The sequence below is a fragment of the Macrotis lagotis genome, chromosome 2 (assembly GCF_037893015.1).
Source record: "Macrotis lagotis isolate mMagLag1 chromosome 2, bilby.v1.9.chrom.fasta, whole genome shotgun sequence".
NCBI classification, from domain to species: domain Eukaryota; kingdom Metazoa; phylum Chordata; class Mammalia; order Peramelemorphia; family Peramelidae; genus Macrotis; species Macrotis lagotis.
Genome location: NC_133659.1, coordinates 308748382 through 308764640, shown reverse-complemented (window position 1 = coordinate 308764640; position 16259 = coordinate 308748382). Strand labels below are relative to the sequence as shown.

Below are 16259 nucleotides of genomic sequence, written 5' to 3'. Positions count from 1 at the left end.
ATTTTTATATCCTTCATTGCTTTAGCAGTCTGATGAAACTTATAGACCCCCTCCTTAGAATAATGCTTCTAAAGTTATAAAAATAAAATTTCTAGGATTACAAAAGAAGGAAATTACATTGAAATACAGTTAACTATCTAACATATACAATATTAATATCTATACATATATAGAGATCCATATCTATCTAATTTTGAAATATATTGAAATGCAGTTTTATATATATGCATGTATGGACATATATATATATGCTGATCTATAGCTATCTATTGATAAATATATACACATATACATATAAACACATAGCTATAGAAAGATAATATTATAATTATAACACATCTACTATGTATTTTTGTATATATGAATATTAATATTTAAGGTTACAGTTTAAAAACTCATATCATAACAAGATTTTAAATTCCACAACTGACTTATGAAAACTTAATATAATGGGAAAGGGAGACGGTGACATTTAATTCAATAATTCTTTAACCAATCAGAGATAAGGTGTATTGGCACAATTATCTGTGGGTCTGGTAAGAAATAGTTCTTGACAGATCTTTGAAATTACCAAAATACCTTAACTTGAAAATATATGGCAACAATTTTCATTTACGATAATGCATAAGGCAAAAGGGAGATTTGTGTGTGGTTGTCTGTGTGTCTTTGTGTGTGTGTGTGTGTGTGTGTGTGTGTGTGTGTGTGTGTGTGTGTAGGTGGAGACGATTATCCTAAGATCACTGCTCCATAGAATCACATAATCAAATCATACTGGAGTTATAAGTGAAGTCAGTGATCCAACCAACAATCCAAAATGAATCCCCATTTCCAAAAAGTAACCCATTCCACTTTTTTTAGGATTTTGCAAGGCAAATAGGGTTAAGTGGCTTCTCTAGGCCACACAGCTGGGTAATTATTAAGTGTTTGAGGTCAGATTTGAACTCAGGTACTCCTGACTACAGGGCCTCTGCTCTATCCACTGTGCCACCTAGCGACCCCACCCATTCCACTTTCAGAGACTCCTAATTTTGGGGGGAAAAATATCCTGATATCAAGCTCAAATCTTTCATTGAATTTTATTCTGAATCTTTAAATGTGGGATATTTGGACAGAAAAAATAAAACAATTAAATGCATGAAGCTGCTTCTTTCTGAAAAAAATAATTTCTAATAAGGATGTCTGTTGCTTTTGTCTATAATCTCGACTCAGTAAAATGTAAGTTATTTGAGGGCAGGGATTTTTTTTTAACTTCAGTTTTGCCTTTCTTTCTCCTAGCACAGTGCCTTCTATGTAGCAGGTTATTAATAGATGGTTGATGAATGAATGAATGACTTTATCAAAAATCTGGAAAACACATTATATTGGGAGGAGGGGGAAGGAGCAAAGAAAAACTCAGCAGTCTCCCATATATCACAAAATTAACAAAAAAAATGTGTTTTCTACTGAGAAAAAAATCTATCTTGATTTAATAACATTCCCAACTCAAATACACAGCACAGATTCTATAATCACTTGTATAGAGTCATGAATATTACCTGTGTTTGTTAACCACATTAGGGCTAGTGAATCCTGGGTTCTTTAAGAATGAAAAACAATTCATACATATATTTTTTTACTGTGCTAATTTCATTGTTTATTGTAAAATTTTTAAATAACCCCTCTGCATTTGTTTCATTTTAAAATCAAGTAAAAGATATCCATAGAGATACAGGACACTAATTGTCTATTCTATAGAGAAAAAATTATTTAAATCATTTAAAATCTGTGTATGTGTGTGTGTGTTTTAATTCAAAATCAGAGCTCTCATCTGTTACCTATCTTCACGAGTTCATTTTTTTCCCTTATAACCTCTTCTAAATTGTGGCTTCTGAACAAAAATTGCTGGAAGTGACCCAGATTCTTGAAATCCCAATCAGAATCCCCCTTCTCCTATACTAGTTAGGTACAGAGGTGTTGCTGTGGTGGCAGGGGTTAAAGTTGTAACCAATGGTGCATATATATTAGGCTGAATTCAAAAAACGACAGTGTGGAACTAAGTGGAACTATTACAGTCAAAAAGCAGTGACCAATAAAAAAGGCAGAAGAAGGTCCAAGAAAGCTGAGGTAGGCTGTCTTCTGAAAATCTGACACACTGGAAACAATAGATAATAAGGTGAATGTGGGATCAGGTCAGAGTAAGCTTGTTGACTCTTGTAACAAAAATCTCAGAGGAGAAAAATCAAAATCAATTGCTTCCACTTAAAGATCATCATTGATTTAAAACTGAATTTTTTTTTTAACAGCCTTCAGAACCAGACCCAAGACTCCGCACTAGATTCCTGGATAGCAAGGTAAAGTATCTTTTGTGTTTTTAAACTTATAGTTAATGCTCAGAGGCTTGGGTCCAGAACAGATGGGGCAACAGCACCAGAAAATTCAGGTTCCCCTGTCCCCCCCTAAAAGGGGAAGATTTTGCATGATTGGAAAGTTTCCCAAAGCAACATTCACCATCTCTGAAGCCATCCTTACCCCCACTTGCTTCCTCTTTCAATGAATAAACCGCAAATTCAGTCCCTGGAAGAGATTTGAAGTGTTTTTTTTCAAAGCCAATCACTCAGATCTATTTTTCCCTTTTTTAAATATACCAGAAAAATTTCTTTTGCTAAAAGATTCCTATGTTTTTCCATTTCCATGCTGAGTCAACAACAGCTATCTATATTCTGAGAGTATATATATATATATATATATATATATAGATAGATAGATAGATACATATATATATATATTTAAAATGTCAACTCCACATTTAATTTTTTATAATTTTTTTTTTCTAATTTTCATGATATATTTGTTTTTGGTCACATTGAAAATTTTGAATTTTAATTAATAATTCAAAAGAATGTCTGTAAGAAAATTGCCATGTCTATATACATATCTTAAACTTTAAAACAAATAAATGAAAACTCATTATTATATTTTCTTGGTTAAATATCTTAGATCTCCACCTTAATTTTAAAGTTGCAAAAGAACAGAAGATGTTGCCTTTCCCCTTAGTTCTCCATTCCCTCTTCTTCCTCTCCTACCCCAAGAAAAACTGACAATGGAAAGGAGAGTAGTCAATTAATTAACAGCTTTTGCCCAAATTTTTAGAACCTGGCTTTAACAACTAGCTGGGAAAGCTTCCTTTGATCTTTCTCTCTTTTGGTTGAAGGGGCAAAGAGCCTGGAAAAAAATCTCCACCAGATGTTCTCTTCATTTAGTAGCAAAAGTGAAAACATATGTACATCTATCTTTCAAGAGGGACACAAACCCTTGCTTCAGGCTAGAAAAAGATCACTTGGTTGGGATTTTGTATTCTCATCACTTTTTTAAGTTTATGTGATATTAAATGATTTGGAATAGAAAAGTCATCTGAGCTACTATATTCTGCCTTGCCATTGCTTTGCAGTTTTTAAAATTATTTATTCATTTGGTTGTTTATTTGCTTGTTTCTTGGCTTGTTTATCTATCTGTTCATCCATTCATTCATTCATCCGTATATTTGTTTATACTTTCATTTATTCATTTATTGACAAATATAATGTATAGTAGTAATCAGAAAGCAGAGAATAGAATTTAGCTTACACCTTTTCCCAAATTGATGCTGCACCCCCTTGGCTAATAGAGTGCCTTACATATATAGAGAGGATTTAAGGAAATCCTCAGAGATTATTTGGACCAGAATGAGTCCCCTCCCCATATAAATTTTCCAAAGTAGTGCTTATGGTGACAGAGTGATAAGCAGAAAAGGTAATCTGAAATAGATATGAATCGGATTCTGAAAAATGGAAATCTGAGTTCAGATTCTGTCTTTGTAATGTTCTGGCTTTGTGACTGTGGAAAAGTCACTAAAGTCACTCAGTGACCAACTTAATAAGACTGTAACCTGCACAGTAGCAGATAATGTGAATTAGTAGGAGAATCCCCTGACCTCATCAGGGATTTCCTTCACTCCCTTACCACAAAATCCTAAATCTGAACAAAAAGAGCCAAACAAAGAATAATGCGCCATTGATGAAAATTGATAGTGAAATGTAGCTAATACTTCCTTTCTCTTATTCTAGGTGGGGCTGATGGCAACCACAGCCTATTTCATCATCTTGGTTTTACTTGTAGCCAATACTACATGTACTCGAATCCCAAGGCAGGTCTATGAGGTGACCCATCCAGATGATTGGACTTCCCTCTCTTTTGACTGTCCTCCAGAATGTTTCTGTCCTCCCAGCTTCCCTAATGCTTTATACTGTGAAAACAGAGGCTTGAAGGAAATCCCCTCCATCCCTTCAAGAATATGGTATCTTTATCTGGAAAACAACCTGATCAAAACCATCCCTGAGAAGCCTTTTGTGAATGCCACCCAACTGCGATGGATAAATCTCAACAAAAATAAGATCACTAACTATGGGATTGAGCGAGGGGCCTTGAGCCAGCTGAAGAGGTTGCTTTTCTTATTTCTGGAAGATAATGAGTTAGATGAAGTGCCTGCCCCACTCCCCAGAAGTTTAGAACAGCTTCAGCTAGCAAGGAACAAGATCTCAAGAATTCCTCAAGGGACCTTCAGCAACTTGGAGAATCTGACCCTCCTTGATCTTCAACATAACAGACTTTTAGACAATGCTTTCCAAAGAGACACCTTCAAAGGTCTCAAAAACCTCATTCAACTCAACATGGCCCAAAATTCCCTCAGGAACATGCCACCCCGGCTGCCAGCCAATACAATGCAACTATTTTTGGACAACAATTCCATCGAGGGGATACCAGAAAATTATTTCAATGTGATCCCCAAGGTGGCTTTCTTGAGGCTCAATTATAATAAAATATCAGATGCAGGTCTCCCTACCAGTGGCTTTGATGTCTCTTCAATTCTCGATCTACAGCTGTCTCACAATCGACTCACCAAAGTTCCACGAATCAGCGCTCACCTTGAACATCTCCATCTTGATCATAACAAAATCAGAAGTAAGTGAAACTTGCCACATTGCAGACACACACACACACACACACACACACACACACACACACATACATCTCTTCAGAGGTAGAGGTCCATAGGTGTGAAACATTACCTGTAATATCTTTTTTTTCTATGTTAATAAGTTTTACTGATTGCTGATTTTACTTTTCTTTTCATCCTTTTTATTAACAATTGTTATAAAGGTCAGTAGTATGAGAGGAGAGAGGGAGAAAGACTCAGGAAAGGAGAAATATAAGTAATTTAAAAATAAAAAGTGCCAATAATTATAAATATATATTTATACACGTGTATATATGTATATGCAGGTCTGTGTGTGTATGATTGATAATTATGGAAACAGAGAGCTTGTCTTCATCAGTCATTGAAAAAAATTTCTGTTTCTGATCCCTAAGTATCCACCACATTTTCTTAAGCTTATACTTATGCTTATACTTATACTTATAAGCTTATACTTCTAAGTATAAGCTTATACTTATGCAGATTCATTGTCTTTATTTGTTCATTTAAAAGATATCTTTATGACAATCAATTTGTAACATTTGACTGGAATTTGAAGAGTTGACCCCTATAGACTAACACAAGGGAGGCCTTCGCCTTTGGGAAAGGAGCTTGTTTGCCATTTTGATCCCAATTTGAATGCTTCTGACTTTGAGTTCTGCAGATGTGATGGACCCTGACTGAGGGCTGTGACTTGGGAAGGAACAGTAGCAGGTGCGAGGGCTAAGTTACCAAACTGAATTAAAAGTTGAGGGTAACGGCATCTCTAACTTTGGCTCCCCCTCCTCCTAGCTTTTCAAGCCATTCCACTTGCCCATCGCATGCTAAGCACCGGGCATTGTGCTGGTAAGCTAGGTAGCACAGATCTGGAGGAAAGAAGACATCTCCTTGAGGTCAAATCTTACCTCAGGCATTGTGAGACCCTGGGCAAGTCACTTCACCTTTGCTTCAGATTCCTTATCTGTAAAATGAGCTGGAGAAGGATGGCAACCTATTCCAATATCTTTGCCAAGGAAACCCCAAATGGGGTCATGAAATGTCAGATATGACTAAAAACAAATATTTATCATTTAATAATATAACTGCGTATTATTTTAGGTAGGTGATGGGGATGAAAAGACAAAAATTAATTATTGCCAACCTTCAAGCAGTGCACAGTGGTTTGTGAGGAACAATATCTGGAGACAAAATATATAGTCAAAAGGAGAGTGAGAGAGACAGAGAGAGAGAGAGAGAGAGAGAGAGAGAGAGAGAGAGAGAGAGAGAGAGAGAAGAGAGTGACAGAGGCAGAGACACAGGGAGATGGAGACAGAGAGAGAAAGACACAGAGAGAAAGAGAGAATAAGAGAGAAGACAGACAGACAGATAGAAATTCTAAATTTAGGTTATAATGACTAAGACTTGGTATAAATAGAAGATGTTTTAAGTCAAGGAAATGAATTTCTAATTCCTTGCTACCTGCTGGTAGTTGTGTGACTTTGGGGAAGTCACTTAACCAGATTGCCTCGCATCCAGGACCTTCTCCAGTCATATTAATTCATATCTGGTCACTAGAACCAGATGCTTCTGGAGGAGATAGTGAAGCTAGTGACCTAGCACAGCGCCCCCCATACAATCGGATGCAATTCATGTGTTTTTCATGGAATTACCTCCCTGATGTCATGGTCTTCTTTGAGAATGAAGAACATCACATATATATATATATATATATATATATATATATATATATATATATATATATATATGTTATATGTATAACATATATATATATATATATATATATGGATGTTCTGAAAAATTGATGAAGAAAATATACCACTATGTAAGATATAGAGGCAACAAGGATGGTAGAAACTCTGAAGACAAATTCCATTACCTTCATAATTCTCTTCCTTGTCAGGTCTGACCCTGTATGTGTTGAGACAGGATTAATATGCATTCTAGTTTTCTGACACTAACTCCAGTTCCTAATTAAGTTACATTCCTATATACCTATTGTTAAGGATATGAGTAGAGTAAAACCAGAGAATAGTGGACAGATGATTTATATACCATGTGTATTTTGAGAGAATATAATATATTTTCTGGAGATGGATATAGGTAGATGATAGATAGATAGATAGATAGATAGATAGATAGATAGACAGAAAGACAGATAAATTAGAAAGAGTTTAAAAGGTTAATTCATAAAAGGACTGTACTGTATTGTATTGATAACATGAGCTATATTTAGGAAAATCATTATAGAATAATGATAGAAATAATGTGTCACTTGGATCCCCATTTCAGGTAAAATACTTCACATTTTGGTTGATCTTTACACACTCCTAGAAACTAGTTAGGTAGGTAGGCCAGAAGCATTATCAATAGTTATTCATTGAAATAATTTTTTGAGGCAACTGGGGTTAAGTGACTTGTCTAAGGTCACATAATTAGTAAATGTCTAATTATGGATTTGAACTCAAGTCCTCCTGACGCCACGTCTGGTGGTTTATCTACTCAGTTACCTAGCTGCTCCCTTGCATTGAAATCTTTTTGTTAAACCATTATTTAATTATTTATTTTTCAGCCATATGCACATGTATATTTTTATGTTACAAAATTTCCTTCCACCCTCCCTTCCCACTCCCCACCTTCCCTTCCCTTCCCACTCCCCACCCTCAGTGGTGATCATTGTACATACACATTTTTTTTGTCCTTGGTTTTTTTTTTGTTTTTAAACAAGGCAATGGGGTTAAGTGACTTGCCCAAGGTCACACAGCTAGGTAATTATTAAGTGTCTGAAGAGGCATTTGAACTCAGATCCTCCTGAATCCAGAGCTGGTGTTCTATCCACTGTGCCATCTAGCTGCCCCTATACATACAGATTTTTGCTAAACATGCTACAGTAATTTTCAGCATGAGGAACTAGGATTAAGGGGAAAGAGATCCATAAGAGATAATTTTTATAAAGTGTCCATCAGATTCTGAAGGGTTGTTTTGATTTGTTTTTCTTCTTCTGGATAAGGATAGCATTGTCCATAGTCAGACTAATGGGGTTGTCCTAGGTCTCTGGACTGCTGAGAGGAGCCGCATCCATCAAGGTTGATCATCGCACATTGTTGTTAATAATGTGTGCCTTGAATTGAAATCTAACACTTAACCGATATAGCGGTTACTGCAGAGACTCTCAGAACCTCTAAGCTGAGAAGGCTCTAGGAGTCGTCCTGAGCAATCCAGGACTCTGAGGAGGAGAGGAGGAAGGGATTCCAGGTATGGGAGAGAATCCAAGCAATGAATGAAGGCAAAAAGAGGTGCAGTGTCTTTCCCTAGCTTTAGGTAATGATCAAAATTACATTTATCTATATTGTATTTTGGTGAAATGGAGGCTCAGAGAAGTTAAATGATTTCCTAAGGTTGCCTAGACTAGGAAATTTTATAGTCAGGTCCAAAACCTAAGTCTCCTGACTTAAAGTCCAAGCTTCTATCCACAAAATGATTTAGCAATTTGAGTGGTTTTCTTCACATTTCCTCAAAGCTTTAAGTATTGTTAAATTGGTCAAAACTGCTCTTTATCCTCTCTTTGGTAAGACTAGAACTGTTTACAGAAGTAGCCATCCAGCATGGTCATTGATCCAAAAATATTTTCAAATTTCTTTTATCTTAAATGCCTCATAAAGCTGAAAAAAATATTTGGGGATTGAGGCCATTCCAAATTATTTTTCAACAAGAGTAAACTGTTCTTTTTCTTTCTTTCTTGTTTTTTTAATTATCTATCTATCTATTTATTCATTTTTGGCAAGGCAATGGGGTTAAGTGGCTTGCTCAAAGTCAGACAAGTAATATTAAGTATCTGACCAAATTTGACCTCAGGTCCTCTTGACTCCAAGGCCAGTGCTCTACCTAGCTGTCCCAAGAGTCAACTTTTCAATTAAAATTATTAAAATGATGGGATTCAAATTTTTATTGCTTATTTTTTGTTAATATCTTAAAGGCATTGATTAAAAGAAATAATAGTAGACTCCTACTGATTCAAATGTAAGCTATTTGTAAGATAATTTTCTTAGGATAGTGATGTATACTGGTTAAAGAATCAGGATTGAAGTGGGAGAAGCCATTTCTGATGGATACAGATTGTGTTTCTCTGGGGTGAGCCTCTAATTGCTCTGGATAAATCTCTAGGATTAGATGGCCCCAGTCTACATTGGTAGAGGGAATTCCCCTTACTAAGGAAATCACATTTCCCCCTAATCTTTAATCATTTTCTCTTGAGCTAACTTGACTTTGTAAACCTCTATTATTCATTCATTCACCAAGGCCTAAAATGGTGGATAAAGGACTGACCCTGGTGTTGGGAAGGACTTAGTTCAATTCTGCCAATGATAGATACAAGCTGTGTATATAACCTTCCAAGTCTCATTTTTCTCATCTGTAAAATGGGACAAAATATGATTCATGCTACTCACCTCACAGGTCAAATAAATTGTAATAAAATTTATTAAATAGAAATATAATAGAAATATAAATAAATAAAATAAAATTAATGAGATGTAAGTCATAAAGCAGTAGGTAAATATTAATTATGATGTCATTAATCTAATTTACATAGAAGAAAGTTCTGGCTACCAAGACTATTTCACTGGTTATTTGTCACATCATTGAATACATGTAAAGATAGATAGATAGATAGATGATAGATAGATAGATAGATAGATAGATAGATAGATAGATAGATAGATGGATGGATGGATAGATAGTTCCATTTGACCCAGAAAGGACTCAGTTCTCCAAGATCCTAGTGGAGGGAAAGTTCTTCCAGGACTTAGCTCACCAAAAAGAGGTTTTGAGTAATATCCCAGCCTTAGGATCATTGATTTGGCAATAGAAGAAACGATGGAAGCCCTTTAGTCCACACACCTCTCCTCTCCATTTTACAGAGTAGAAAACTGAGGCACAGGGAGGTTAAGTTTCAGAATGGCAAATTAATTCATAGGATCCTAGATAGAGAGAGATAGAAGAGGTCTCAGAGACATTTTAGTCTGAACCCTTTATTTGAGGGGTTTGGAAACTCAGATCAAAAAGAAAGAAATAATGAATTACCTAAGGTAACACAGAAAGTAAAAAATAGAGGCAAGATTTGAACCCTGGTTCCCTGAATCCAAAGGCAATGTTCTTTTTTTTCTATTATGCCTCATTCATGAAATTAGTTAATTGGGAGAAGTTTACTATCAGAAATTTACACATGAAGATTATTATAAAGATTTTTTTTTTCTTCTTTTGTTAGTTGTGTCTGACTTTCTGTGACCTTATTTGGGGTTTTCTTGGCAAAGATACTGGAGAGCTTTGCCATTTCATTCTCCAACTCACATTAAAATGACTTGCCCAGGGTCCCACAGTTGGTGAGCATCTGAGGTCAGATTTTAACTTAGGTCTTCCAGACTCTAACCCAGGTGCTCTATACCTTACACAACCATTTACTTTATATTTACTTTATATAATGTACTTTATATAATATACTTTATATAATATATAATATACAACAGAAATTCTCTTTTGCATGCCCTGGATTCTGTGGGCTATTGGTTAAAATTTATGGAATTTCCCAGAATAATATTTCTCAATGCATAAAATAAATATATAAGATACCAAAAGAAACTAATTGTACTGAATTCTGTTATAACATTGATAAGTTCACAAATTCGAAATTAAGAAACTCTGACCTAGAATAAATGTCCTAAACTTATACGAATGGTTATCTTGTATTTTGGGGAGAAAGGTGTGTGTTTGTATGAGTGTGTTTGTGTGTGTGTGTATGTGTGTGTGTGTGTCTGTGTCTGTGTCTGTGTTACATGTATTTATGGAGTCAAATTCAAGAGTTCTCCTACTGTTCTTACCTGTACAGGTGTTAATGGTTCGGTAATATGTCCAGCTATCCCTGCTATGGCAGGAATGCGTGATTTCTTCAGAGATGGACCCCACCTCCGCTACCTACGTTTGGATGGAAATGAGATCAAACCCCCAATCCCAATGGACTTAATGGTCTGCTTCAGACTCCTTCAGTATGTTGTCATTTAAAGCACCTTCCTCTCCCCATCCCTAACCCCAGTCATCCTGGGAGGGGGTTAACGAGTCAATTTTCTGGTATAAAATTTATTATACTTCATAGGTAGATATTGGCATTCCTTTTTTATTTCTTCTACCAATTATATATTTTTGTTTTCTTTGTTTTTTGATTTACAAAGTTTAGTGGTCTATGTTTTTTAAATGAAAGAAAAACACAAGTACCACAATACCTGCCATGTCGCTTTAATTTGTTTTATTTTTAATTTATAAAGCAGACAGAGTTGCTATGATGATCTCTACATTCAAATAGTGTTTTTACCTTTTCTCGTTTCCTATGATATTAACTTCCAGAATCTGCAATTAAATAGTTAATCGAGAAAAGGAAGGCTTTATGTATATGTGCATGCTAATATTCATATTTGGAAAAATGTTATGTACACATGGATTAAGAAGGATGAGGGAATGATGGGGGAATGAATAAAAATAGCATTAAAAGAGAAATAATAGTATCTTTGTACTAAATAGATGCCGGAAAAATTATTGGTGAATAAGTTTTATATCTTATTATTATATCATGCCTAGCACAGAATGAGTAGAAAATTAGAAATATAGTTCATAAGATCATAGATTATTTTAAAAATGAGCAAACTGAGGCTTAGAAATGGTGAATGGACTTACCCAGTACACATAAATTGTAACCATAAGAGGCAGTATTTGAAGCAAGATCTGATTCAAATGAGACAAATGGTCTTTCCATTTTGCAGTATTGCTCATCATACCTTGAGATTCCATGTAGTCAGTCATTAAAAATTCTTAAAAACCAAGAGATACCATGGTGCAGTACAGAGACTTTTGTTTATCCAGCTAGAAATAAGAAAGAGAACAAGATTAATTCTTAATTTTTCCAGATGCTTTCCAAATATTATTGAACCTATTCAGTTTATATTTAGATCAACTTCTTACCACCTATGTGACCTTGGACATGTCCCTTTAATTCCTTGGCTTTCAGTTTCCTTATATACAAGATATTGGGGGTAATTAAGAGATCCCAGATTGATGATCTTATGATTTGTGACTCAATGGATACATTTGCTTTATAGACACAGATGAAGACACTGCAGTGCCTTTATAGACCATCTTCATTTGTTTTTGAATAAAGGATTTGTTTTTGAAGGAAGGAAGGAAGGAAGGAAGGAAGGAAGGAAGGAAGGAAGATAGGAAGGAAAGAAGGAAGGAGGAAGGGAGAGGAGGGAAGAAAAGAAGGAGGAAGAAGGGAGGTTGGAAAGAGAAAAGGGAGGAAAACCTTATAACACTGTAGAATGATTTTCTATTAGAAAAATCAATTTTGACTGGACCTACCAGAGCTTTTGGTTGATTAACATAACCCTTTGGGAATCATCAATTTGGAAGGATCTTAGGAATGATAAAATTTGATTGTATCACTTTACAGATGAAGAAACTGAGCCCTAGAGAACAGAAGTGATGTATATCCTCGGTCAAACATACAGTGAGGAGCAGAATTAAGGCTGTTGATTCCAAACTCAGAACTCATTCTATTACTCTATGATGTCAGGGATATAAAGCATATATTTTAGAAAAGAAGGAGGGATTAAGTGAAAATAATGAACCATATAATTAAAGGCAATATCATCAGAATCTAGGTCAAAATGGTTCTTTTTCCATTTTAACCTATTAAAACATAAACTCATGAATCTGGAAGATACCTCAGGTCAATTAATCCAGCCCCTTTATCTGAGAAGTCCTCTGAATCCAGAGAAAGGATTCTTTCCACAAAGCCATGTCACCATGTTCCTCCTTCCCCACCTCATATGGCCCATCTACTGCTCCTACTCCTCTGCTGGTCTAATCACTCATGTGGCTAGACTTTCATGCAGATCACCACCTCTTTAAATGAATTTGCCTCATATTGAATAATTCTTCCTTATGACTCTAATTCTTTCTTATTGATTTAAATCACTCATGGTTGGAGAGCACGATCTCTTTATAATCAGATGTCTCTACTACTCTCTACCTATGTGATATTAGCTAAGTCATTTAATCTCTGACCTTCAGTTTTCACATCTTTGAAAATGGGCAGCAGCAGTTCTTCACATTTTTTGGTCCTTAAGACCTCTTTACATTCTTAAAAAATTACGGAGGGCCATCTGAAGAACTTTTTTATAGATTATATCCAGAGGTACAGGGATAAGCTTATGAGATCCAATTGTTAAAGATTTAGTGTGAGAATTTACAGATCAGAACACACCAAACTTTACATATTAGGGTTTGACTTATTGTTATATTGTTCTGTTTAGTCTGAAGAAAGTGATGGAGAAAATGTGAATTTTGTAGATTAAATTTGAAAATGTATCATTGATTTTCTTTCAGAACCAGTTCTGAACCCCCCTGGAAATATCTATTGATATTTACCATATTATAAGTCATTATGAAAATATTTTTGAACTTTTTGATATCTTAAAAGTGTCATTAGGATTCCCTTATTTTGAGCACTTTTTAACTAAAGATTCTATAACCTTTTCCATCTCTAAATCCACAATCTAGAAAATAGCTCTCTTGAGCTGCTGAAGGCTCTAACATTGCTGCCCTGTAAGTCCAGTGGCAAGTCTTAAAATATATTTTATGAACAGGGTGAAGTCCAATATCACTCAGGTTAGGAATTAGTCCTTCCTGAAAAGAAAAATTTTTAGAATTTATATTTGCAAGTATGCTATTGCTTTTCTGAAATCCAATGTTAACATCACATATTGAATAATGCATTTAGAACAATGTTTAAAAACAATAAAAAATCCTATTAACATTGAAATTTTGTGGTTATTTAGTGATTTCAGTCATGTCTAACTTTTCATGATCCCATTTGCTGCTTTCTTGGCAAAAATATTGGAATGATTTTCCATTTCCTTCTCTAGCTCCTTTTTCAGTTGAGGAAACTGAAGCAAACAGGGCTGTCACTTGCCCATGATGATGTTCATGTGGATGATGATGATGATGATGATGATGATGATGATGATGTTTATGATGTTTGTCCTTCATTCTCAAAGATCATGACATCAGAGAGGTGATACCATGACCAACATATGAACTGGATTTGAGTGAGGGGGAGCTGTGCTAAGTCACCAGCATCACTTTCTCCTTCAAAACCATCTGGGTCCAGTGCCCAGATATGAATCAGGACATGAAGTTACTTCAAATAAAATGAGATCTTTTTTTGCATGGAGTACTATGGAAGGAATGGGAAAGGGATAAGGAAACAAGCTTTAAAAAGAAAGCAAAATTATATCAAAATCATTATCAAGAACATCAGTAATCAAGGAGCAGATTTGAAATCAGAGGACTTGAGATCAAATATAGCTCTGATACTCCCTACTCTACATAACCTTTGGCAAGTCATTTCTCTATTGGTCTCTATTTCTCTATCTGTGAAATAAGAGGGTTGGTCTAAATGAACTCTGAAATCCTTTTGAGGTATAAATTTATGTTCTAAATCTATAAAGGAGGATAGACCCACAGAGGGATAGAAGAAATATATCTCTATGTCTCAGTTGCTTCATCTGTAAAATAAGGATAATATTACTTACCTCTTAGGATTATAGTGAAGATCAAATAAAAATATAAAGTGCTTAGCACAGTTCCAAGCACATAGAGAGAATGTTAGTTAAAACATTGTCCTCATCATCATCCTTATTTTAAAAGTTGCTATGTAGGTATATATTTCATATTTGAAAACTGAACGTTTTGTGGCAAGGTAGATGTTTATTTCATGAAGGAAAGTTTCACTATCAATGTCCTAAGTAGCATGTAAAGAGAGAAATGAAAAACTTAGAGTAGGGAGAACAGACTGAATCCTAATTGGGAGATCCAATCAAAAATCAGTCATGAGTTTGATTTTCCAGCTCAGATCAACAGAAAGAGACAGACAGAAAGGTCGATGAAGAGTAGGGATAATAAGCTTGAACCAAAAACTCCTCAGCCAAGGGAAAGGTTAGACAAAGGGACAGTAAGAGCTTTCAGACTCATATTAGGTCACTGGACTTCTTACAGAGTTCAGGAATGGGTACCACTGTGAACCTCTATTGCCTAACAACCAATTTAGGGTCAGGAATTCAGGAAAAATTGAGTTAGGGACCTGGGATCTGGAATGAGTACACAGTGTACTCTGAAGAAGAAATTCAGATATATTAAACAACATTGTGGTTGGGAGCCTAAGAACAGAGCAGTAATTAGACTTTGCTCTGAATCAGACTAGTATAAACATGGTGATAGCTGGTAGATAACTAGCCTGAGCTCTTCCTGAGACTTTTGAAATAATATAACACTCAATATTCCTAGAAAGCAGTAATAGGACTAGCCCAGAAATTCATTGAAGAATTAATCAAAACTAGCCTTAAAATCACACTCAAGATAGACTTTGAAGAAGACTAAACAAACAAAAATCCCAAAGTAAATACATACATTTATTTTTATATGCATTATATATGTATATATATATATATATATATATGACAATAGAAATGCTCAAAGAACAAACACAGAATAAGAGAATGACTTCAAAATAGCTATAAACAAAGTCTCAAAGAAAAGCACATCTTGGGCACAAATGCAACTAGAATTCCTTGAAGAGATGAAGCAAAACTTTTAAAAAGTTTAATTTTTAAAAAATGAAATGAAAGTTCTTGATGAATAATTTGCATAAGAAATGAAAATTAGGGATGAAAGAATTGGAAAAGAAATTGTTAGCTTGCAGTTTCTTGTGTAATCATCTTTTTATAAAAAATTATATCATGCTATGGAAAAAGTTTTTATTTCAAAAATTAAAAAATTAAATAAATTTTAAAAATAGCTTGGCACAAGAAGTACAAAATCTTGTCAAAGCAATAAACTCTCTGAAAATTCAAATAGACAAAACAATCATCAATGACTTTATGAAACAACAAGAAATGTTAAACAAAGACTGAAAAAATATGAAAAAAATAAAAAATATCTCATAATAAAAATATGACCTAAACACATTAAGGAGAAAAAAAGTAACACAAATCATTGGACTATGTGACTATCATGACCACAATAAAAATAAAAATAATCCATCAGTCATCTCCTAAAAGAAATTCCAACATGAAAATTCCCAGAAATATTAAATCCAAAAACCTTTCATGTCAAAGAAAAGCATTTCAAGAAACTAAAAAGAAAAAAAAAGAATTCTAGTTTAGCA

At 34.6% G+C, this 16259-nt stretch overlaps 1 protein-coding gene across 1 annotated transcript; it reads left to right on the top strand.

Annotated features, from left to right (window-relative positions):
* Positions 1–2164: 2164 nt before the first annotated feature.
* KERA (keratocan) lies at positions 2165–12194 on the top strand. Its single transcript, XM_074226566.1, has 3 exons — positions 2165–2330; positions 4083–4977; positions 10872–12194. The coding sequence occupies exons 2-3, from the start codon at positions 4092–4094 to the stop codon at positions 11042–11044; spliced, it is 1059 nt and encodes a 352-aa protein (XP_074082667.1). The 5' UTR covers positions 2165–2330; positions 4083–4091; the 3' UTR covers positions 11045–12194.
* Positions 12195–16259: the final 4065 nt, after the last annotated feature.

Coding starts and splice junctions, on each gene's coding strand:
- KERA (XM_074226566.1), top strand. CDS start 4,092: ATGGCAACCACAGCCTATTTCATCATCTTGGTTTTACTTGTAGCCAAT. Junction 4,978..10,871: donor TGATCATAACAAAATCAGAA/GTAAGTGAAACT, acceptor TTACCTGTACAG/GTGTTAATGGTTCGGTAATA.